The sequence below is a fragment of the Centropristis striata genome, chromosome 15, assembly GCF_030273125.1.
Source record: "Centropristis striata isolate RG_2023a ecotype Rhode Island chromosome 15, C.striata_1.0, whole genome shotgun sequence".
In the NCBI taxonomy this organism is placed as follows: domain Eukaryota; kingdom Metazoa; phylum Chordata; class Actinopteri; order Perciformes; family Serranidae; genus Centropristis; species Centropristis striata.
In genome coordinates, this window is record NC_081531.1 from 22,888,621 (window position 1) to 22,915,079 (window position 26,459).

Sequence of the window (26,459 nt, forward strand, 5' to 3'; positions counted from 1 at the left end):
AGGTGGAGGAGGACCTGCGATCATAAGCTCCAGGCATGTCATCTTCTTTCTCACACACATCGACAAGAGACCAAACAAAAAGAAGAGGGTGGGGGCTTTGCTTTCCTTACTTTCACTGGCCCAAAGCATCTGTAAAGTCTCCTCAATAAGACCAAAGCCAACCACATGATACCTGTCCCTTTGTTACTGTTACATTTCCTAATAAATACATAATCTAACTAATTAAATGGGTGGATTTGATGATATAATTTTTCTGAAAGCCATTTATCTCCCCCCAAAAAACCCTCTCTACTCCCCGGATTAAAATATCTCAGATTAAAAGATTATTTCTGCCATCGATGCTCATTTTTGAAACAGGATTTGCTGTGCATAAGCGTGTTTGCATTGATCATTCAGCAGCATCAAAGGGATGATCAATAAGAGAGGACAAACTAATCTGTAAATGTGATTAATTGAGCTAATCCTGTTTACTGAGGGACAGCAGAAATTATCATTTCCAAATAGCACTATTGGAAGTGATCAATGAGAGAGGGCTGCTCCATTACCACAGGGCAGCTGAGGCACCAATGAATGACCTTGCTTTGCTGACTGCTTGTCTGGACGAGGCCTGCCTGGTTCTGGCCAGCAATACACAATCACTCATTAGACGGTCTATATACCTGAAAAGTCTCAGTTTCTGTGTTTTTGTCTCCTCTTAACCCATTTAAGGTGGGAAAGCATTACCAAATTTCTACCATTAAAACCGGGGCGCTGTTGCGTTATTCTACCATTAAAGCCGGGAAATCGGATACGTCGTTTTGTAGTATTTGTAGTTTTTTCTACCTATTTTCGGTCTCTTGGCCAATGAAATGCATCAGAATACATGCGTGAGTGTTGCAATGCAACATGGGACATTTCCAGAACTTTGAAATCATGGCGGAAGACGACTATGGCGGAGGGAGCTCAGAAGTAAGTGACGGAAGCAATCTTGATGAAAACAGCACCGGCGATTTTATTGCTGATCCGGACTTTGAACCCTCGGAACCAATCGACCGGGATTTATGGATGAGGAATATGTTTTTAGACAACATGTTTTCACTGAAGAACAGACAGATTTGTGGCCATCTGGAGATAATAACAATAATAATACTAATTGATTGTGATGATGACATAAGAAATCATGACTGTTTATGTCTTATATTACTTTATGCGTCGTTGAGTACCCTGAAAAGTGCAATATAGATAAAATGTATTTTTATTATTTATGATTATTATGATTATTATTATTATTATTATCATTGTGTTTTATTACAGTAGGCTAATGAGAACTATGTCTATTTCTTCCGATGGTCATATCGTGTTTGCATCTTGCTAATGGGCATGTATTAGTATTATGCATGGGATTTTTATTCAGTCAAATGTAACATTTGCAGAGTTTGTTTTTAAAAAACTTTATTGAAGGTTTGGACAAACTCAACTTCTCATGAAAGCCACCGGTATAAGCTCACAAATACTTTTTGAATTTAATTTCTATCTGCTACAGAGGCTGAAAAATCTTCTGTTGAATTTCCAGAAAAACTTCAGGTTTTAGGGGGTTATTTTAAAATCGCCCAGAGGTTTTCCAGGCATTTTAGGCCTTAATGGGTTAATGAGGCCACAGCTTGTAACAGCTGCAACACTGGTGGGTAGGAAACATGTTTTTCCATGGTTTTCTTGATAATGATTTTGGGTATTATCAAGAAAACATGAAAAAATACACTGTAAAAAACGTCTGTAGATTTTACGGTGAAAAACTGCTAAACCGCGACAATAAAATACCGTAAAATGATAAATGGGTTAATTCAGTTTCAGTTACAATGAAACACCGTAAATGTATATATCACTTCTTCTATATTACTTCTTCTTTTTTATATAATATATTACTCCACTGTAAAATACACTGGCACCATGTTTGTAACAAAGAATATACTGTGATGAATATACAAGCCATCATTTTTGCATTTTCTTGTCAATTATATGGCAGAACAGCGTTTCTTTTGATGGAAAAATGATTTATTTTTTTACGGTAAAATATGGAATAAAATGGTAATCTTAAACGGAAAAATTTACAGTGCTGATATAATTTTACCGTAATATATGTGGCTAGATATCAGCTCTAAATTAAACTCTTATGAGCTATTTTTGTTATCATTATAATTGATCAAACAAATGTACCTAGTTGTACCAGGCTTTAAAATGAACAAGAAATTTGAGAAAGCAATGGTCTCATCATTTTTATTCATGACTTTAGATGCATTAATACTGACTGCTGATCCAGCCAATTTGCAATATAGGAAATCTAGAGTTAAATTTTGTAATATTTAGATTAATAAACATCACAGAGACACAGAGATATCAGCATTTTCCCAAAGTGAGAGATAAAAGAATACAGGGTCTCTGCAGGTTTCAACAAGTCAAATTTAAGACTTTTTTAAGGCCATTATGAATACAATTTAAGAGCCATTTCAAATCCATACTGGCAAAAAATGTTGAATAATTCTTGCTGAATGAAAGTGTTTGCTTCTTGCATTTTTATGTTTTTCTGATTTGCGAACAGCACACTAGCTGGTTGTGCTCGGTAAATTCTTACCTGGCTGCACAGGTACTAAGTTATGTTACAGCGTCCTCAAAAATGGAAACATCTAAAAGCGAGACTGTTTATGAATTTATTCACAGCTCAAATTCTGACCGGGCCGCATAGGTACTTAGTTCCAGTTTGCAGTTAGCAAAAGTTATGCAGTTAGCGTCCTCAAATATTTAAACATTTAAAAGCGAGACTGAAGTTTATGCATCTGTTTTAAATAAAAGTTAATGAAAAGTTATTAAACGTGAATGCATATTTTAAGACTTTTCAAAATCGTATTTACGACATTTTATGAGGTTTTAAGAGAATTTTTGACTTTTTAAGACCCCATGGATAACCTTGTATGGAGTTGTTGACTTGTTTTTTAGTCAGAATTTGAATAAACAAATCCAATCGGAACAGATTCTACAGTAGTTATCTCTCACTAAAAGTAGTCTTTGGATTTAAATAGATTCAACTTTAGCTGACGGGTCTGTGTGGTCTTGGTGAAACTGAAATAAAAATTCTGCATACTTTGGACCCTTCATGGGACTACATGGCCCTTCACCATCACAGGGCTCCAGAGTATAACATACCTTCCACTGGACATAAGAAGTTCAAGTCAAACACTGCACCATATGTTCTCCAGAATAAGAAATGGGGACGTTTAAGCATCTGCTTACAATCTTTTATAATTGCAGGGGCAGCATGCAAGGTCAATTGGGCCAATTTGATTTTTATGGTCGAACCTGTTGCCACAGTTATGAGGAATCCATTTTCCTTGCACCAAACCCCCATGCATGTTCTGTGGTTTGTATTTTTCACAGGAAACAGGACTCTAATTCCATACAGTGTCAGTTTGGATATTGGATTGCTTGTCAAAACAAACAGTGATTGCCAGGGCTTTTACCCAACAACTGGAACAGCTTTAAGTCCAAGAATCCGTTGTTCAGGATGTTTTTCTATTCAGATTTCCAAGGTATGAAGGTGTTTCACTGCAGTAAGTGTATTCTGTTTATGTGACTCTCAGTCACAGTGACTATGACATTATGACAGAATAAAACCTTCCAAATGTGCAGGCAGCATGGAAAACAGAATGTGTATGACCGCAAATAGAAGGGAAAATAATCAAAAATACATTTACATCCATCGCTGCTTCTCTTCCTTTATGCATCAGGGGGAAAATAAAGGGGGAGAAAAGAATACAAAAATAAAAGTGGGCCCTTGGGTTTTCATGTCTGAGCCTGAAGCTCTTACAAGAAAAAGTCAACAAGTAGGAAGTGTGTTGCTCCAGGCACAGGGATCAAGTTCAACAGAGCAGGAAAAGAATCATTATGCTCTCTGGACCAGCCAAGTGGTGTTAGAAAACCCCTATAGTCTCTTATCCCAGGTTTTTCACAAATAAACACTTCCACACTTGTAACTACCCTTAATTAAACACCAACAGCTTCTTGCTAACACTCACACTCACTCACACAATTACAGCTGAAACTATTAGTGGTCGATTGAGAGAAAATGTATCACATTCTGATAATCGATTAATCGTTTAAGCTAAAATGCTACACATTCTCTCGTTTTCTGCTTCTTCAAAATTATCATTGTAACAGCCCATCACCAGCAAATATTGTTGCCATTATACATTTCTCCAAACCACAGATAATGTTAATGTGTTAATGTGTCAGATGAAAAGGCAATATGATGTTAAAAGCAGCGGACTTTAAACCTGGAGACCATTTTTTTACGTCCCATTTGTGGAAGTTTTTAAGGCCAATTCTGTTTTTGTTTTTTTTTACCTAATCCATATATTGATTTTGGTATATAAATTTAACCAAAGACAGTTTTAGGTGTTTATAACAGCAAAGTATCTCCAGTATATTCCTAAAAGTGAGCCTTTCTCTGTATTTTCACTTAATGACAGTTTATTTGAACGTTTTGTTCAGTAAAAATGTCTTATTCAGCGTTTAGTTGGACTAACAGACAGAAGTCGCTGTTCAGTTTTCTGAGGTCAGTAATGTAAATTTAGTTTTTTGTGTCTTTTTTTGTTCATTTTGTGTCTTTTTTGTTCATTTTGTGTCTTTTTATGTTCATTTTGTGTCTTTTTTTGGGTCATTTTGTGTCTTTTTGTGTCGCTTTGTGTCGCTTTGTGTCTTTTTTTGTACATTTTTTTGTCTTTTTTTGGTCATTTTGAGTCTATTTGTTTATTTTGTGTCTATTTGTTTTCAGTGCAGTAACATATTTCATGCTCAAATGCATGTATAACAGTATACATAGGAATACAAAAGGTTTGAAGCAAATAAAAAATAACCGTTTACTGTGATTTCTTTTTTTTTTCAGTGCAAGAACAGCAGACCAACATTAACTGCAACAAGTAATTTTGTGCATTTTTACACTGCACTTTTAAGATTTTATGCTCAAATGCATGTAGTTGTACTGAGGGCCACCTCAAGTGATCGTGCGGGCCGTATGCGGCCCCCGGGCCTCCAGTTGCCCATCCCTGGTCTAAGGTATTAAACAGACAGCTGGTATCAATCTTCTTCTCTAACTCTCCATGAGAAAGCGGATAAGCGCATTTCCCTAAAACTACAAATTAAAAAATGCATAGAAAATAATTTCGTGTGAGGTGGCCATGAAGGACAGCCTGTACGAGCTACTGACAGGGACATCACTGTGTCGAAAGGACTGCGGAGTGTGAAGCTGCTCACTAAAAAGCATTGAGATTCCAGTTTGGTGTGACCTTGTGAGAACACTGTCCTGTGTCTCAGTACTGGCTATTATTAGCCGCTCCCTGACAAACAAAGCATTAATACCCTGGACAAACACACAGTCTGCCAGCCATTGAGCCTCAGCTTCAAGCCTCTGCACTCAAGTGGCTCAACCTCTGTTTTCATCAGCTCCTCAATTTCAGGCCGAGCTGACCTGCAGCCGATTCGCCCTCGAACCAATTCCCTCTCTGCCTATTAGGCCCTCTCAATCCTTTATTTATTATTATTTATACTCCACATATAAGAAAAGCCACAGTCATTGTCATTTCAAAGGACTCTAATAACCGACTCATTTGAAATTCATCATCTGTTTGACTATTTGCTTATTAGACTAACAATAGAAGCCTATTCTTTTTAAATTGGATACTCTTCTATTGACATCCTCAGGAATTTTAACAATAATAACCTAATGGTCCTTTAACCACCATGTGCAAGAATCTACTCTTAGTGGGTCAAAAAAAAGTATTTATGCCTTTAAATCACCCACAGAAAATATATACTTCAGTGACATTTCACTGAAGGACATTTCCTACCAGACGATAAACAGACTTATGAGGAGCTTTAACCCATTTAGGCCTAAAACGTCTGAAAAAAATGCCTCTAAAACCTCTTTTAAAATAACCTCCTAAAACCTGAAGTTTTTCTGGAAATTAAACAGAAGTGTCAACGCCTACTAAAACATTGATTTTTCAGCCTCTGTAGCAGATAGAAATTAAATTCAAAACATATTTCAGAGCTTATACCTGTGGCTTTCATGAGAAGTTGAGTTTATTTGTCCGTGTGTTGCATTGCGACTCTCCCACATGTATTCTGATGCATTTCATTGGCCAAGAGACCAAAAATAGGTGGAAAAAACTACAAATACTACAAAACGAGGTATCCACTTTCCCGGCTTTAATGGTAGAATAACGCAACAGCGCCCCGGTTTTAATGGTAGAAATGCAGTAATGCTTTCCCACCTTAAATGGGTTGAAGCAAAGTGAGGCCTTCTATTTTGCAATCAGCATCTTTTTTGAACATTTATTAGAACAAGTTCCTTGACAGAGTCTCACACATTATGGCAAGTATCAATACTCATATTGGTATCAAACTGACAAAATACAAGGACAATCAAATAGCAAAGTGGTGAAGGAATATTCTTTGTAGATCTAATTAGCAATAGTAATAATAAAAAAACCCAATAATAATAATAATAACTAGAAAATTTCCTCTGGGGAAATTTTGAAAGGGCCACGGGGGCTACTGCCGGTGTGTGTACACTATGATGAGATTCTTCAGAGATTTCAAACTATGCCCTTTAACCTCAAAATCTGTGTGTGTGTGTGTGTGTGTGTGTGTGTGTGTGTGTGTGAGAGAGAGAGAAACATGTATGTGGAGGAGTGTGCGCTACCCCGCACATTTGTGTGTGTGTGTGTGTGTGTGTGTGTGTGTGTGTAGCGAAAATCGCATAAAGTTACCTTTGTGTGTGTGTGTGTGTGTGTGTGTGTGTGTGTGTGTGTGTGTGTGTGTAATTAAAATCACATAAAGTTACCTGTGTGGGTGTGTAGCGAAAATCGCATAAAGTTACCTGTGTGTGTAATTAAAATCACAAAGTTACTTGTGTGTGCGTGTTTGAAGCATGTGTATGCATGTGTGTATGAGGGGCATTTTATGCCAGCACACTACACTAAAACGCGTGTACAGCGCCTATGCGATGACATCAAACGTCTAACGTGCGCGTGTAAATTCCATTCACTTTTAATGGACAGACAGGCGTCACGCAGGCGTCACGCAGACGCTGTACACGCGTTGTTGCACATACGCCTACGTGACGGCTGCGTGACGGATGAACTACGCCTCAAATACGTGACATGAAGACCCGCGTGACTGTTAAGTACAATTCTACATAGGCGTACAGACACGCGTATTGCGAGTACACCAGATAATATGGGTGACGGGTGAAAAGTGCCACGAGCGAAGGTAGTGGACGTCTGTGTGTGTGTGTAACGCGTGTACGCCTATAACAGTTCAGCTGTTACACAGAGTCTCATCTTCATATGGTATTGTTTATAAGAAAGCACAACTTATAGATGAAGAGAAAGACTATCTCGTACGTACCAGATAAACTTAACGTTTTTCCGGCCAAAACCGGAGGCTTAATTAGCCTGTTTTAGGAGTGAAAGTCAGCAAAATGCAGCTTAAACAAAATGTTTTACCTCATTAGTTAACTACGAATGTCTGTAAAACATAATGGGACTGTGCATAAGTGCCGAATTGGGTTAAACAGTGTAGATATAAGGTCCGATGGAATCATATTGTGAACGGACTGCTGTCCACATGGCTACTGAATATTCATTAGATAGGTCCGCATGGCTACTTAATATTCAGGGAAGACAGCGATTACGGCTTCTGCAGGCAGGTAAACCTACCTAATTACAGCTGGTGCATAATGAACTGTATGTCCGCGCGCGAAGCTGGGAACTGGCTGTGAGCGTTGCACTTTACTATTACTATTTTTAAGTAGCTGAAATTATTTTAATTATCCCTTTCACCCTTGCTATAATTAAATATCAATTCGATATCATTCAAACCTAGAGAGAGAGAGAGAGAGATTTCGTTAACAAGAAAATAAAAACTGGCCTGAAAATAATAGAAATATCCTGACAGCTCTGTGGGGGCTTGGAGTTCATCTATAAGTTGTGCTTTCTTATAAACAATACCATATGAAGCTGAGACTCTGTGTAACAGCTGAACTGTTATAGGCGTACACGCGTTACACACACACACAGACGTCCACTACGTTCGCTCGTGGCACTTTTCACCCGTCACCCATGTTATCTGGTGTACTCGCAATACGCGTGTCTGTAAGCACGCCTATTAATCAGACTTTATGCTGGCACAGGCGACGTGTTTTAGGCGTTTAAGTATAGTGTGCTGGCATAAAATACCCCTGATAATGTGTGAGGAGTGTGCACACTTACGCGCATGTGTGTGTGTGTGTATCTGTAACTGTAATCACATCAAAGATCAAAGGCAATAAGATCAAAGCAATCAACTGAATTAACTGATACCACCTGTTAAAGTTCCGAAAGAGTGACAGCAGCCAGAGGTGGACTGGAATTTCTGGCCTCGAACAGAAAGCATTTTTGGCAAAACCATAATACCTATCATTGATTCGACTTCACTTTGAGCGTCCTGAATTCTTCCTGAACGTCTACATGGTTTTTTTTTTTCAGAAAAATGAAAAAATAGCTTTGTTAGAGCGATCTAAAAAAACTGTTCCATATCCCTTTTTCAAATATCTCCCTGCGTTTTTAATATGGGACCCAATTAGGCTGTTGGTGGTGTTGGTGCCGCATCTGTGCGTCGTACGCCCAAACTATAACTCTGACAGCTTTACCAGAGGATTGTGAGTGAACAAATTTTCCTACGTTTCTATGTATAAATTATTTCTGTAGAGTGAAATTTGTGGCCTGGAGCGCAGTTTTAAAATTTATTTTTTGACAGTTTTACCTCTCCCTCTACACTCTGAGCGATGACATCACACACTCTGACACGAACATTCCGTGCAATACACACCCATTATAATCTCAGAATTTCTCCAAAAATGATCATGGTCATTGAACAGGGATTGATAAAAAACTATATGACCTATCGAAACGTTAATACACTGACTTGTGTCTATTGTTTAAAGTTTAAATGGAGTCTCTAGGTGAAATTATGCCGGAGAAGTAGACGTTTAAAAATCTCTAATGATTGTTCTTTTTCGCTCATTTTTTGTCGGCTGTCCCATTCACTTCAATGCAAAATTTTGAGCAGTTTTTCGCGACTTACGTCGCAAAAAATTCGTATTCTGTAGGGAAAAGTAATAGCACACCGATCCCGATCAAACCGCACTTTTTGATATATAATTTGTCCTGCAACTCTTTAAGTTGTAGGACTAGTAGCGGGACGAAATTGCGTCCGGAAGAGGAATAAGAAGAAATCCACAGTATACAGTAGTCGCCCCGAGCACTGGTCCCTACAGCTATTGCTGTACGGGACCAGTGCTCGGTGCCGAGGCCCTAATAATAATAATAAAAATAATAATAATAATAGAAAAATAAGAAACACCATCTAGCCCAGTTGAACAGAGACAGTATTGTCACCTTTCCAAATACATTATAACACGTGACCATTTTTCAAGATACAAGTCCGTCTGAAGTCGAAGGATTGCAGTTATGTGTTCCATACAATTTACATCCTTAAGCCTTTGAGACCACTGGTCCAGTGTGGGTGGATGAGGCTTAGGCCAATTTACTGTGATCATTTTATGTGCAATTAATAAAAGAACCCTGAGCGTAAACACACTATTTTTCCCTAAATCCGTTAATGATACAGTACCCAAAATTAGTTGCTGTGGTTCAATTGGTCTATTTAAATTCAAAATCTCACATATTTGTTGCTTCACATTCTCCCAAAAGTTTTGCAATTTAGGGCAATCCCAGAAGATGTGGGAAAAGTCCCCCTGTTATACCCCTCGAACACAGATAGTTATTATCATAACTAGCTATGACCAAAGGAGTTTTGAAATATCTTACTCTCAACTTCCAGCCAAATTCCCTCCAAATTGGACTGCTTAAACATTTCTGCCAGGGCACCCAAGAACTCTCCCACTCCTCATAAGCCATTATGGTGTTAGCTTCCAATTCCCATTTAGCTTTCACATCAAGTGTATCCACTGATGTATCCATACGGATCCTGCCATATATACATGATATTGTGTTTTTTTGACATCTTTTTAACATACACTCCTGGCTGTTATGGTGTATGTGTGTATCTGTATATTGTGTATATTTTTTGTATTACTTGCATCGCTGATATTGTGTGCATGTTTTAATTGTGTCCTGCAAACTGCAGATGAATCACTAGAAAAAGAGCTTACTTGCATATTTCACCACTGTTAGAAAGCATCGGCAAAGAAAATTTTATAATAAAGTAAATAGAGATGGAGAGGTTCGGTTCAGAAACAAAGGTGCCCTGCTGGACTCAAACAGAGGTCGTTGTAGCTCTATGACACACATCTTAACCACGACCTCACCTGGCATTCACTGATTTTTATATTAATTACATTAGTATTAGAGGTGTGAATCAGCGGAGGTCCCACTATACGATTTTATCCTGATACTTGAGTCACGATACAATATTATTGTGATTTTAATAAGCCACAGACTGACCAACAAAGTGTTCAGTCAAACTGAACTAAACTGATATTAAACATGTATTGACGATAACAACTGCAGCATTTTATCAAACTTTCAAAAACTTTAACTGTCACTGCTCTGTAGTTTTTTGAATGAAACATTAAAAAAAAGCCAAACTTTGTAGCGCTATTTTGACAACTTATCTCCAGTATATTCCTAAAAGTGAGCTATGGCCTCAGGAAAAAACAGAAACAGCAAAAATACTGATGGCGCCAGAATGCTAAATATGGATACTTGGCGGCCATGAATCAATATAATATCGATACTATGCTTTATCAATTCCCCCCACCTCTAATAATTACATATACACCATTTAATCTTTTATATTCTTTTAGATTGACGGATAAAATTCTCAAATTTTCTCAAACTTTAAGCTTCACTGCTCTGAATTTTTTTTAATGAAACATTTAAAAAAAAAAGACATGATATCCTGACACATGGTGCCAATAGATTCCTTAGATCTTCTAGTTTCATATGATACCAGTATTGCCAATACATTCCTAAAAGTGAGAATGCTACAGCCTCCGGCAGCCATGAATCGATATATATCTCCACGCAAAATATCGCAATACCATACTGTATCCATTTTTCCCCCTCCTGTAATTAGTATATACACAATTTCATCTTTTATGATCTTTGAGATTGACAGAGAAAATCTGTTCCAACATATTGTTAATCTAAAAAGACATTTATTAAGTAGAAATGAGAAAAAGCTTGTCTAGTGCAGTAGTGCTGTTCTTGAACTAGAAGGTTTGTGTCCTGGCTCATTTTTAATTCAGTTAAATTTTTCTAATAATGGTGGAGCTACTTACAGTATGCACTGATGTCTAACTTACCAATATCCGAAAGAGGATTTAGTGGGGTATGCTTTTATTTTTAAAGGATGATACTCTATTTTCCTTTCAGATATGTGGTGCATTCATATGCACCACATATCTGGAACTAAGTCCAAGAAAACTGCAGGTCTGCTGCAACTCTCAACTCTTTTAAATGAAGTGAATGATGAATGAACTGATGTCTTGTCTGTTTGTCACTGCCTTTCTATGGGCTTAAATTTGTCTCAATATCTGCAAACACGCAGAGGGTGATCGACAAGTAGTCCTTGATTTGCACACGTGTTTTGCTATCCACAAATACAAATTTCTAATTTGTAACTTGTATTTTGGTTTTTACAAATACGTGTGTATTTGTAACTATATTGTGTATTTGCATTTTGAATTGCCTTGTTGTTGAGAGGTGCTATACAAATAAACTTGCCTTGTCTATAAGCAACATAAAATATTGTGATTTTAGAGCAGAATTTAGGCCCCTGCCTACATTAGAGTTAGTGCAGCCCAGTACTACCAGCAGCTAAGGCTGGATGATTTTTTTAAAATTACTTCATTTTGATTAATTTGACCGATATTGCAATTGTGATAATATTCACAATATTAGACGGAATGATTGTATCATTACTCTGACTTTCATTGAAAAATATAGTAGGGCTGCACATTTAATAACATTTTAATGATTAATAATCGTGATTACAACATTGATCAAAAAAATCGTGATTATCATTTTGGCCATAATCATGCAGCCCTAAAATATATTATAAAAAATGATCATGGTGTGATTTTCTTGCATGGCTCTCTACCCAACAAAGATTTTTCCTAAAGTCTACAGAATATGTTTTTGCCTTTAACGAATATGAGTTTCCCTGTGATTTAAATGATGCACTTGTGCATAATGTGATTTCAATAAAATGTTGATGAGCTGTGCAGGCCAGCTCTGGGGTCCTGTGATCAGGGTGAGTTGGGTGTTCCTCGCCGCAGGCTTGAATGTAAAAGAGACGCTGCTTGTGAGGTTTTGGCTCCTGAATTCTGGAATTCTTTTCCTTTAGAGCGAACATCTGCAGACACAGTGGACACTTCTTTAAAAGCAGCTCAGACCCACCTGTTAAGACTTTCCTTTGTGTAGTTTTTATATTTATTTCTATTTTCAGTTCATTATATTATAATTAGTTGGGATGGGAATAATTAATCGATGATCAATTAATGGCCGTTAAGAATTTGGTCGATCACGTGAAATTTTTAATCAATCTGCGTATTGTTTAATTCTAATTCTAACTGAAATATGGCCGAGCGTTCAGTTCAGTGGCCGTACGTCAATCAGCCAATCAGCTGAGAATTAAGTTGATAAAGCTACAGTTTGCAAACTGGTTGCAATAACAATTATAAAACACACAGAAATACAAGAGGATTAATCTGAGCAAAACTAGCTTACTGTATCAAACCTTTCTAACGTGAATTACTAGGTTTAATTTGATCAAAAACTTATTTAAACACAAAACACATTTAAATATGAAGATTACTGTGAAAACTAACCTCATGGCTCTTCAGGGGCTAAAAGATAAAACATTGAACTCCTTGACCTTATCTTTACAGTTTAATCTCACATGAGTTAGTTTTACCATTGACAGGACCAAGTCTCTTTTCGTCCTTTTCTTGTTATCAAAACAAGCTTTTGCATAGTACTGTATATATACTATATATATATTTTGCCCATGTATGCATGCAGTGATTAATCGGTTAATTGATCATTAACCTTATAGATGCTGGAGTTGGCAGGTTTCTTTCAAAACTCCCATCCCTGGTATTTAGGGTCTGTTTTTTATGCCTGATAAAACTCTCCTCTTTGTTTTTAGATCATGACTAAGATTAGATTAAATAAAAAAAAATAAGTGGAGGAAAAAAAGACCTACAAGAGACCAAATATAAATAAATAAACAGTCCAAATTGAGTAGCAGAGCGTCTCGCTGCAGTGTTCTTCCAGGGGAGTTTTTAATCCAGTAACGGCCTTGAGGCCAGAGCTGGGTGAGGGGGAAAAAAGCAGATAAGATTGGGATTTTTTTATTGGGAGAGTGGCCGCATTCAATTTACATAACTACTCATCTTGTCCATTCTGGTCTCCAGAATGATCAATTAGCCTTTCAGGGATGCAAACATAGGTATGGTGAAAAAAGAGACAGCCTTCGAACGTTAAATGACATTTAAAGTCATGAAACAATAAGCAGTATCATCTGCTCTGAGATGCTGGAGGTGTGTGCTGGAGATACTGAACTCTGTCCAGCTGCCTGCGGAACTCCCTTATAAAAATACACTATTTACAACAACCCTTGTTTAGAGAAGTTTAGGATAAACAACATGGATGATATTGAAAAAATAACATTCATTTAGCCACTTCAATGTAATTCGGCACATATTTTGTAGATAAATGTGGACTCATTTCAGTAACAATGTAACTTAAATGACCAGTTACCAGGTGATCTGTCACAATCATCGTTGTGTTAATTAGAAGGTTTTTTCAATGGAGTTCAGTAATAACGTTACTTACTTGGAACGAAATTCACATCAAACTATCAAACTAGTCAGTGCTGATCAAATCACAGCGGGGGCTGCAGCCCGACCTGTCTGCAGAGAGACCGGCGCCAGGTTGAGACACCACCCCTGCCAGCCTGTGCTGCGCACAGGCGTGCACAGTCACACACAAAGCACACATCTAAAGGTATAAATACTGCAGCGACATTATTGATTATACACAGATATCCATGTAACTTTAACATTATAAACTGACCGGATATAAGAAGTTTTGAGAGGCGAAAATAAAGATTAATTCATGTTTTCAGTCCCCAAAAGTTTCAAAAACAAACTCCTGTTGCTCATAAACATCTTTGGATTTGAGCGGTGTGGTATGTGGTGGTTATTCCTCCAGAAATCAGACCAGCAGCCCTCCCCAGCACATGAACATACATGCACGCGTGGCCGGCCAAGCTATGTACACAGCAGGCTGCAGATCAACCCACAGAGAGGGGGTGTGAGCACAGCACTAGTGTTTCACATAGCCATTTTTTAATCCCTTAAATCTAATTACACCTTTAACTACGTCACTACTCGCCTGCCCCCCCAAAAATAAAAACTCAATGGATCAACATGATTTGCACGAGTCACCCAAACTCCCGTGTAAAAAGCGAGAATCGCCGAAAAGCGCCTTGTTTGCATCCCTGGCCTTTGCAAAGCCGTCAGCTTCTTCATTATTTTATCCACATATATTATGGCCACAGTCTGAGTACCGACAGCTCTGCCCATCACTTCAATCAAGTCGGGCAACCTTATGGGGCTTTGGACAGCTGTCACCGTATTCTGTATTTCTCGATAAACCAGGGCAATGCCTAATCCTGTAAGCAAAAGACCTGTAATCGTGGTTCTGCATAGGTAGATATCTTCAATATCCTCCATGGAAAGAGCCGCCAGGCACACAACTCGCCACCTCTCCCACACGTCCATCGTGTAGCCAGCTGCGAACGTCCCAGCAGGACAGGTGGGCTCCCCAAATCCAGGCTCTCGTCGAGAAGATGGTGTCAATTGCGCTGAGAGACCAGTTGATCAAATCCATGATTTTTAGTTTTGGAGAGCAGTGCAGAGAGAGTCTCTCACAGTATAAGACAAGACGAGACGAGAGAAGGTAAGCAAGTAGGGAAGATAAGGGGAGGTGGAGAGGAGAGAAAAATGCATCTGCCTTCATTGAGGGCCAGTTGTTGTTATATAGTATTTATGTTCACTTAAATAAATGGTTTCAATAAAACTACTTGTGACGTCATATTTGGCTATGACTGAACATTTGCCCTACACGGTGGTTAGCGCTCTCGCCTCACAGCAAGAGGGTCGCCGATTCACCTCCCGCCTGCGGCTCTTCTGTGTGGAGTTTGCATGTTCTCCCTTTGTCAGTGTGGGTTCTCACCGGGTACTCCAGCTTCCTCCCGCAGTCCAAAAACATGCACTTAGGTTTAATTGGTTACTCTAAATTGCCCGTAGGTGTGAATGAGAGTGTGATTGTCTGTCTCTATGTGTCAGCCCTGTGATAGTCTGGCGACCTGTCTAGGGTGTACCCCGCCTCTCGCCCAATGACAGCTGGGATAGGCTCCAGCCCCCCGCGACCCGAGTGCGGATAAAGCGGTTAATGGTAATTAACGTTAATGAATGAACATTTGCTCTCACTTTGTGCTAAAAATATCGGAATTGATATCGTATATCGATATTCAGCCTAAATATATCGGGATATGACTTTTGGTCCATATCGCCCAGCCGTACCAGCCATTATAATGCTGTAAAACTGAGCTATTGTCCAATAAAAACATTTGATTGATGGATTGTGGTTGGCCTTTGGCCACACTGAAACACAAACAACACAAACTGATTCACTGCCACATGGTGTAATACCAAAATCAGTGGGCACCGAGCAAACACTCAACACAATTCTCTCCATTAGCTCGCAAAACTGTCAATTCTACCAAAAAATTTGGATTTTCTCTGCCATATTCAGTATCACACGGAAAACTTAATAAACACAAATGCTTGGAGAAATAAAACAGACATTCCTTAATAATAACATTAATCAAGGCTGCTCCAGAGGGACATCTGGAAACTCAAACATTAGCAGTGAAATCAAACTGCAGCAACAGGTTTGGGGTTATATGGCCTACTCACTCACCCTGCATTAGTTTTTGTATAACCTTAATGACAACACTGTCTGTTCCAATCAGCTCAGTGCTGCTCCACAATCCATTTTTCAAACTTTATGACAGTTTTAATTGCTCCCACCTGCTGCCTCATCGACCCGCTCAACAGCCACTTTTACTCACGTGTGGACGCAGACAAAGAAGTCTATTAGGTGCAACTCGCCTTTGCTGCAGTGAGGTCACTTAGGCATTAAATTAGTTCCAGCCCGTCTACCCTCCCACCCCAGCCGACACACACACACACACACACACACACACACACACACACACACACACACACACACACACACTTGATTCATTGTAGGATATTTTTTTCACTATATCAGTTTTCTTTCTTTTCTAGGCTGGTGTCAAATTCATTTTAATGCCTTTGCCAAAGATGCTTTTATTGATTTGTTAATTATTAAGAGAGCATATATCATCATGTAGGCCTGGGCCATTATATGATCGAGATAAATTTCAGGTCTAATACGGTGATCAGCTGTGAGCATATTTACTTGATCAAACATGTCGAAAATTTGCGTGACAACAGCCAATCAGAGTCAACCTTTTTCTGCTCCACTACTTTTTGTAAGTTGCTGGAGAAGTAAACAGAAAGATGCGGAGCTGAGGGCGGAGAAATAGATGTCAGCCATGACTTAGAGCAATAAACCAGGGAGGAACAGGTGAATGTTGGGAAAAAGCAAAGGAAATTATGATCTATTCGCCACTGTATCGAGAGAAAACTGACATTCACAGCACGGCAATTCGCCCCCTTTTTAGCAAGCATGGCCGACTGTGAGGTAGAATTGGGTGATATACATCGTCTATGATAATATTGTTGACGCTGTTTTGACGATGTGCAACTTTTTATTATTGAGCATTTACAATATCTCAAAAAGAAAACAAATGAAAGGCGCATAGACGGTAGAGGAGAAGTGCATGAAAGTCACTTTGTTAACAATATTAGAAATGACAATGTGCCACTTATTTGCTCATGCTTGTTTGCTGCACAATTTATCTGAATGCTTACCCATTTAATGTCTCTACAGTCTCTTGAATGCTTAAGTTAAGAAAATAAACAAGAGCTGTTGTTCTGAAACATCGTGCCCATCCATAGATGTCCTGGTAAGCAAGAAGAATTTTAAAAGCTATTTTGGGGGTATTGAAATCACATTTTAATGGATATCGTCAGATTACGTTACAGGAACATTTTAAAACAATAATTTTTTTTGCCCATATCGCCCACCCCTACTGTGAGGCAAGAAGGAAGCGCAAGGCACATTTTCTATTATTTGTATTGATAAAGTACAAAATTTGTATTTAAAGGGTATTTAAAGTAAACATGAGATGTATATTATGCATGTTAAATATACTAGCTTTTTCATTTTCGTCTATTTTTTGTTAAAATAATTATATATGCCAATGTGTTTTAAAGCATCACATTTACATTGATAAGTTTTTGTTGAGAAAAAAAATAAACTCTTTTTTGTCTTTTTTTTTTTATGAGGTGGTTTCTCACATCCAGATTCTGTTTTTTATTCAACAATTTTTAGATCGCTAATGATATATGATATATGCATTTAGAGTAGAAATCCACTAGTGATCTGAGTACTTTCACAACAACAGTTAATCAACTGTGAAGATCAGCAAAGCAGCCTAACACAAGTAGAGCATAGTAAAACTGTGAGCGAGTAAAAAAGAAATTATAATGCACACGCTCAAAAAACAGATCCACAATTACCAAGAAAATGCTAAATTTGTGGGTGCATGCCAAGGTTATTATAGTTAACGAAAACTGACGAAATTACTAAAACTAGAATCTGGCACCCAACAAATACCCCAATAAAAAAAAAACTAAAACCAACACTAAAACTAATGAAAACTAAATTAAAAACAAAGCATTTTCAAAAAAAAAAAAAAAAAAAAATTAAAACTAGCAAACACACTCTAGAAACTAATTAAAACTAAATGTTTGTTTGTTTTTTGAAAACAAAAAATTGACAACGAAATTAAAGCTAAAACTAATGAAAAAAACAAAACTATTATAACCTTGGTGCGTGCCAGACTAGCATTAGTCAACTGATTGGCCTGGAGTGTTAAAAATGTGAAATGAAATGGGTAAATCAAAGTGAAAACAATACAGAGCAGCTACAGCCAGACCTGCAGACCATCAGCCCTCCTGCCTGCTTTCAACCTGATGGTTTGATTACATGAGGCTGGTAGCACGCACTTACTGTACGCATCAACCCAACATTCAGACCTCACAGCCAAGCAGCGTAAAGAAAAATGAACAGCACAGGAGAAAAAGTGAAGGTGTGAGAGAGTTCTTAACAAGGAGGAAAGTGCAGAGAAATGCTGCAAAATTACAGATAGACAAAGGCAGTGTTTAAAGAAACACATGCTAGTGGGGCTAATTTCAGCATGTCATAATCTTACAAGAAAATGTGTACTGCGGCGTATCAGGACCAAGTCTGAAAAAAAAACAAAATATGGACCGGGGGAGGGGGGTCATATTTTGAGAAAAAAGTCGCAAATTTACGAGATTCAGGTGGCATCTCTAGGATAAAAAAGCGCAGATTTACGAGATTTAAAGCGGCAAAAAAAGTCAGTAAAATTGTTTTGTATGGAAAAGCGGGAAACATCCTGTGGGTAGAAACAAATGAAATGTGGCGATGAAATACCTTGAAAAACAAAACACTAGCCTATTTTTTCAAATTTTTTCTCAGAAATCGGCTACTTTTTTCCTCATAGATATGCCACTTTTAATCTTGTAAATCTTTGACTTTCTTCTTGTGGATTTGCAACTTTCTCTCATAATTTTGCAACTTTTTTCTTGAAAAATTACCCACCCTTCCCCAGGTCTGTATTTGTTTTTTTCTTCATAATTGGCCCTAATACACCATTGTAAATGTGTGCATATGGAAGTAATATTAAAATAAAAGAGATAAAAACTATTTTCTGACAGGTGGAAGCACCTCCTGTTAGTCTTGAAACTGTTGAGTCATGACAGGTTTTAACTCATGTTTGGATGTTGTGAATGAGATTCAAGATGCATTTTGTGATTATTTGATACAAAAATATCATGTTGACTTTGGAGTCTCTGAACAATCAAGTGTAACTACTGCAAGTAAGCTGAACTAGTTTATTTGACTAGCTGCAGGGATCTGTGCTTTAGAGTGATGAAAGGCACTTTGGAAGGTTACAGCTGGTCAGCCTGTGCACATTGCAGCAATCAAATCCAAGTGTTGCATGTGTATTTGGTCACAAAGACACCATTTTGCCTGTGAGAATACGCTGCTGCCAGACTCAGTGGACATTTCGAACATTAAACAGGCTCAGAGGAACATGTGTTACCCTTGTAACAGGTCCATGGTAGACGTGACGACCTCGGCATACAGCAGGGTGTGCCCCAGCAGGCTGCTCTTCAGGTTCTTGCTGTAGGTCTCCATACTGAACTGCGGCCAGCTCTGGGACTCTGAAGAGTTGGTGACCAGGGCCAGAGATCCCTCCGGCAGCGGAGGACTGTCCTGCAGCTCAGAACAGGACACCATCTTGAAGGAGGCCTTGGGCAATGTGAGGAGAGCGTTCTGATCTGCACGTGTCTGCAGCCACTTCAGGAAGCTGGCTTTGGCCTCCTGTGAGGAGGAGAGATGGACAATAATACCGTCATTTTATTTTATTATATTGGAGCCATTTCTCTATAGACACAGTCTACAGCCAAATAATCACAGGTGTTTTCTGTTATGTGATTGGATACACCAACTGACCGCATCTTCGAAAAGCTTGGAACTACTTTTGCATTTCAACATACATAGGAAAAAGACTATGAAGACTTAAATGTTTTTGCATAATTATATCATTAACTAAGGGCTGTTAGTAGTGTTCATGGTAATGAATGACCATGGCTTCAAGTGGAACTATGTAACACACATTTTTTTAACAGTTTCAGGAAGCACTGTTGGGTAGGAAAACAATACATCATGCTTTGGATTAGGGCTGGGCGATATGGCCAAAATCTTACATCTCAATATAAGCTCAAGTAAGCTTAAATAAAATATACAAGAACCCATATTATTCCACATATTCTCCTTTAGAATAATTCATTAAAATTTGCAATGATTAAGATCAGTGTACATGATGGAAAAGTGGCATTAGAATGTGTGAGAGGCACCAAATTTGGGCTTTTCATTGAAAAAACGTATTCTCCAGGGGGCATAAAGATTCTATGCCAGTTGATCTCCCAACTGTGAAAATTATTGTCTGAGGTGTTTGCTGTTTTAGCTCTCAAAGTGCACAAGACTGGTGCATTTAAGTCAAACACTGATATGATAACAGAACTCCCTAAATCCTACACATTGTTTCTTTAAATATGGCTGTTATCTGCATTACAATCCTAGATCCTCTAAAACTACAGCAGCGGCAGAGACACATTTCATATCAGACACCATCTCTCATTCCAAGCTTTCAGAGACACATTTCACATTCAGAATCAGTTGTAATGTATTTGATGGATGTTCCATTTGAAATAAATGTGCTGAATGAGTTAATCAGTGTGTGTGGCTAATCAATGACATGGTGTAATTAGGCAGCCGTCCCAGTCTGCTGTGTTCCAGTCATTTCCCATTAATCAGGTTCCTCTCCTGTGTCCTGACACACAAAACACGCAGTCTTAATATTTACTCTGTTCTTTATATTGGGAATATACTGTTTTGTTATTGGAGTTGACTTTATTCTCTCGTTGTCTGTAATTGCAACTCTATAAATAAAAAGCTGATTCCATTTAATTTGATTTGACATTAACATGAAGTCATCCTCACAGGATATAACAGGATATGATCTGAACTCCGTATGATACTGACATTTCACAGATGGATGAGAAACTCAGCTTAGATGAGCCAGACGGCTCATCAGAGCCTGTCACAGAACCGACGGAGCATGACAGATTGGTCCCAGTGTCAGACGTCTTTGTAAGTCTTGTTTCAACCCAACTTACTGTATGCAACAGCACAAGCCGTGGCCAAATGCACAACTAATGTCATGTAATCTAAAATAATGTTTGAGTGGAAATCTCCTTTCTAGAATATGTTTCCAACAGTGGTGGAATGTAACTAAGTACATTTACTCAAGTACTGTACTTAAGTACAATTTTGAGGTACTTGGACTTTACTTGAGTATTTTTTAATGTAATTTTATACTTTTACTTCACTACATTTTAGGGGCAAATATTGTACTCTTAACTCCACTACATTTAGCTGACAGCTTTAGTTACTTTTCAGGTCAAGATTTATCATAAAAACATGATAAATTTAAAGTGATTACGCATTTAAATTAAACCACATAAAGTATATTAAATAGTCAAAATGAGCACTACATTGACAGCAATAAAACATTGCTTACATAAATGCATTAATAATAATAATCTAATTATATATTTAGAACATATAGAACAATGTGAGTGCCTCCATTCTGCATAACGAGTATTTTTACTTTTGATACTTTATGTACATTTTGATACTTTTGTACTTTTAGGGGCAAATATTTTTCTTTTTTTACTGCACTACTTTTAACTGACAGCTTTAGTTACTTTTTAAGTCGAGATTTAACATGAAAAAAACAAGATGATTTAAAATGATTATGCATGTTTTAAAATGAAACCACATAACGGTATATAAAGTGCCTTAATAACCTGAACCCTCCTTGACAACAGCAAAACAATGTATCAAAAATTAAAATACAATCATATATTTGTAATATCTAGCAATATCACGGGGTCCATTCTACATTTACTTTTGATACTTTAAGTACATTTTGATGCCGTTACTTTTGTAGTTTTACCTCAGTAAGTTTTGAATGCAGGACTTTTACTCTAGTGGAGTCATTTAACAGTGTGGTATTAGTACTTTTACTGAAGTAAATCGTCTGAATGCTTCTCCCACCTCTGCACATATCGATTAATAATCGTTCAGAATTTGGTCAATCAAGTGGAATTTTTAATCGATCTGTGTATTTTTTAATTTTTATTTTATCTTTGACTGAATATCAGTATCACTGAACTGAAACACAACGAGCATTCAGTTCAGTGGCCGTACGTCAATCAGCCAATGAGCTGAGAATTAAGCTGATAAAGCTTCAGTTTGCAAACTGAAAGTTGCAATAACAATTATAAAACACACAGAAATACAAGAGGATAAATTTGAGCAGAACTAGCTCTCTGTATCAAACCTTTCTGGCATGAATTACTGAGTTTAATTTTATCCAAAACTTATTTAAACACAAAACACATTTAAATATGAAGATTACGGTGAAAACTAACCTCATGGCTTTTCGGGGGCTAAAAGCCACTGAACTCCTTGATGTTTTCTTTACAGTTAAATCTCAGTTGAGTTTACTTTTACCATTGGCAGGATCAGTTCTCTTTTCGTCCTTTCAAAATAAAAGCCTCCTGTTATCAAAACAAGCTTTTGCATAGTACTGTTTTATATATATCTTTTATTTTGCCCATGTATGCATGCAGCGATTAATCGATTAATTGATCGTCAACGTTATAGATAATCGAGTTGGCAGGTTTCTACGCCCATCCCTAGTAAATATAGCTAATTTTTCGCTGCCTGTACACACGACCTATACTGACATTTTTGAGGGAAGAACAGGCTTCCATTTACATAAAAAAGTAGACAAGTTGGATCTGCATTTGCATTTCTCCCGGCCCCTGTAACATCCAACATCATAGAACTACTGACTCTTTGTATGTTTTCCTGTATTAAAAAGGAAAATCACTAGTGTGTTTAAGAATAGATTAAGCACCACAAAACATAATATTGTGATACTCAAGTTAGGGCTGGGCGATATGGACCAAAAGTCATATCCTGATATATTTAGGCTGAATATCGATATGTGACATATATCAAAGTCAAAGCCAAATATGACATGTCACAAGTAGTTTTATTGAAACCATTTATTTAAGTGAACATAAATACTGAATTACAACAGGAGTATCTTTTTTTTTTTTTTTTTTTTTTTAAATCAAAGCTCTAAAAAGTGCATCTAGATAAAAAAAATATCTTACATAAAAATAGCCTATGAAATAAAATAGGCCAATCTTTTTCTGAAATAAATATATTTATATGAGAAAATAATAACGAACATTACAAAAGAACTAAATATGACAAACCCTAGTAAGGGCAGCATTTATATAACAAAATCTTTTTTTTAAAAACTATATTGATATATGCAATATTGTCCAATTCCATATCACATTTAAAAATATATGGATATATTTTTATATCGACATATCGCCCAGCCCTAACTCAAGTCTATGGATATTTCCTTACTCCCCTACTTGGTCGAGAGTGGGAGTTAAAGGCATCTTACAGGATCATCTGGGTGTCATGGCTCCCATTAGATTAATGACAGCGCAGCCTGGAAGCCACTGCAGTGCCCAATGAAGGCCAAAACATCATTTAGTATCAATACTGGACTTCCATAGGAACGCTATGAACTGACAACTGTAATTGAAGAGAATATCCATCACCTCTAACAAGCTTTGACACACAATAATCCTCTGCACTTCTGAATAAATCCTACAATAATAATAATAATAATAATAATCCCAAAGGCTTTGTGATAGTACTGACCAACTTTGACCAACTGTTCGTTTTCAGATATTGGTTCTTGAGACTTTCAGGTGCGTCTTCCCATGATACACGTATGTACCAAATTTTCGTGTCTACGTGAAAAAATCCTATATTGTGAGACTGTTTTGAAATTTTCCAGGGGACGCTAGTGACTCATTTTTCCACGTCCACTCAACACTAGAATACGTCAATTTCAAGGGAGATTGATGTATATTCCAAATATGGTGAGTTTTGGAAAATGATAAAGGCCCCAAAAAGTGAGCCATGTTATATATATATTTATATATATGTTGTAGCATCTGCCCCTCATCCACACACACACACACACACACACACACACACACACCTGTGATGCCTCTGTGCAAATCGTTGTACATTTATGTTTTTCTTTGTTGTTGTTTGCGCTGTATGTCTGCTGTCTCTACTTTTGTCCCTCAAGTCACCTTGTTTGTTATGTCATCTCACCAATAAAAATAAAATAAAAACAAAAAAGCCCCCAAAAAGGCAATTCATTTGGCAGAATACTACTACTACTAAGAATAAGAATAAGAATACACTGACCAATTACAATAGGGTCCTCACACCTCGGTGTCAGAGAAGCTTTGACAAATCCATTCCAGTCCTGATTCTATTTAACTCAAGAACCCACTTCACTTCCAGACAGAGGGAAACAGTGATTTACCACCTTATGGCAGAGAACAGAACACCCACTGAGCTGTGATGGAAGTCAGCCGCACTGATCACCACCACACTGAATGCATTAGTGTGTGCTTGGGAGGGTTTTCATCACCTGCAAACAGTCCTGCTACTACACCCACTACGGCAGAGTGTCGATCTTACAGCTGCTGCAGCTGCCCCCGCTCCCACACAGCTCTCACACCACACAACTGACCCGTTTATTACTCAACGGAGACATACTGATACAATTTAATGACACAGGTAAGATTTATGCGCAATGTGCCTGTGTATGAATGGTCATCATTATTCATTTGATAGTGTATATTATCTAATTCTTATAATGTACGTTACATGTAGGCCTGTCACCATAATTACTATATCGACTTATCGTTGGATATATAAAAATGGACACAATAGTATTTTTCTGGACCAAATGTATTGTTGTTTACATGCGTGACTTTTTGTGCTTTTTGCCGTGGGTTAAAAGTAATGCTGCAAATGTTTGACAGGCAGTATGATTTGCTGAAAAAAATAATAATCTCAAGCAGCAATTCCAGCTGTTTATATGTTATTTTAATTAAAAAATGATATAACAAATAATGTTTATCGAAGTGCAATGTTTTGTAAACAGAGACTGAAAGTCTATTTTATTTGTTTTGGTTGTAGTTTATTTATTTATGTTTTATTTATCTAGGAAATTTTAATAATTCTTTTCCACAATTCAATTCCCATGTTTAATATCCTTTATTTAAAATTTAAAAATGTATCTTTATTTAAGATTTAAAAATTAATTCTTGTGGAAAACGATGTACTTATTACGCTCTAATATTGTTCTAAAACTAAAACAACATCGATACAACGATACTTTCGTTTATCATGATAGTTTTTGGGCAATTATATCTTCCTAAAAAATGTGTTTTCGTGACAGGCCTACTTATATGTTTATAGTATTTTACATTTTTTATTAAGATTCTTGTTACTTATCAGACACTAGAGGTGTGAATCAGCAGAGGCCCCACAATGCGATTTTATCACAATTCATGAGTCACGATACGATATTATTGCAATCTGAATCTTCTTGTTATGTTGTTTCTTAGGAACAGCAATAACGTTCGTGGGCATGTTTAATTATCCAAAAGTGTCAGGAACCAGAAAATCTGAATAAACATTATTTATATTTAATTAATAATTCCATTACTAACCATTTCAATCAATATTTAGTGCAATGGTGTTCTTTACCTCTCACAGATCAGGTTCAATGAGGAGAATTCACTGGTTTTTCATACAAAATGCAACTTTTTTATGTACATTGGCAAGACCTATAACAAAAGTTTTACATGACTTGGAGTTTTCGAAAATTTTACTCACGAGTAAACGCATGAGGTTAGTAAATTTTATTCTGTTCTGGGTCAGATTGACCCGAACGGGGTCAAGGAAATGAACAATTTTTATTTTATATGTTGATTACACTTATTAAGCAAAGCAGAGGAAGTTTCATCCAGAAAAAATACTTTAAAATATTTTTTTTAGATTGTTAAACTGAAATGGGTCAATTTGATCCGCAACATAAGAGGAGGGTTAATCATTTTCCGATAAGGTGAGTATTGCAATCCGATATATTGAGATTTAACTGTTAACTGCATTTGTGTCCAAAATTAAATTCAATCAAGAATTGTTTTGTGAAATAAGAGAAAATTCTCAGTGTATTCATATCGCTTCAGTGTTTTTATTTCTCCACAATGAGAAACAAACCCACAGACTGACCAACAAAGTATTCAGTCAAACTGAACTGAACTGATAGCAAACATGTATGGACGACAACAACTGCAGCATTTTATCAAACTTTCAAAAGCAACGAGATTCACTGCTTTCAATTTTTGTGAATGAAACATACAAAAAGCCGAAATTTGCAGCGTTATCTAAACAACTTCCCAACATGATATCCTGACACATGGTGCCTATAGATTCCTTACATTTTCTAGTTTCATATGATACCAGTATCTCAGTATATTCTGAGCCCGCTAGTCCAAAATAAACCAAAAACGG

General features: G+C 37.2%; 1 protein-coding gene across 3 annotated transcripts in view; it reads right to left on the bottom strand.

Moving 5' to 3' along the window:
• Positions 1-26,459, bottom strand: part of hlcs (holocarboxylase synthetase (biotin-(proprionyl-CoA-carboxylase (ATP-hydrolysing)) ligase)) — a 74,105-nt gene that overhangs the window by 25,004 nt on the left and 22,642 nt on the right. For all 3 annotated transcript variants that reach the window (XM_059351053.1, XM_059351052.1, XM_059351054.1), the window contains one exon: positions 19,456-19,736. In XM_059351053.1, coding sequence (XP_059207036.1) covers positions 19,456-19,736 — 281 coding nt within the window. The remainder of the gene's footprint in view (positions 1-19,455; positions 19,737-26,459) is intronic.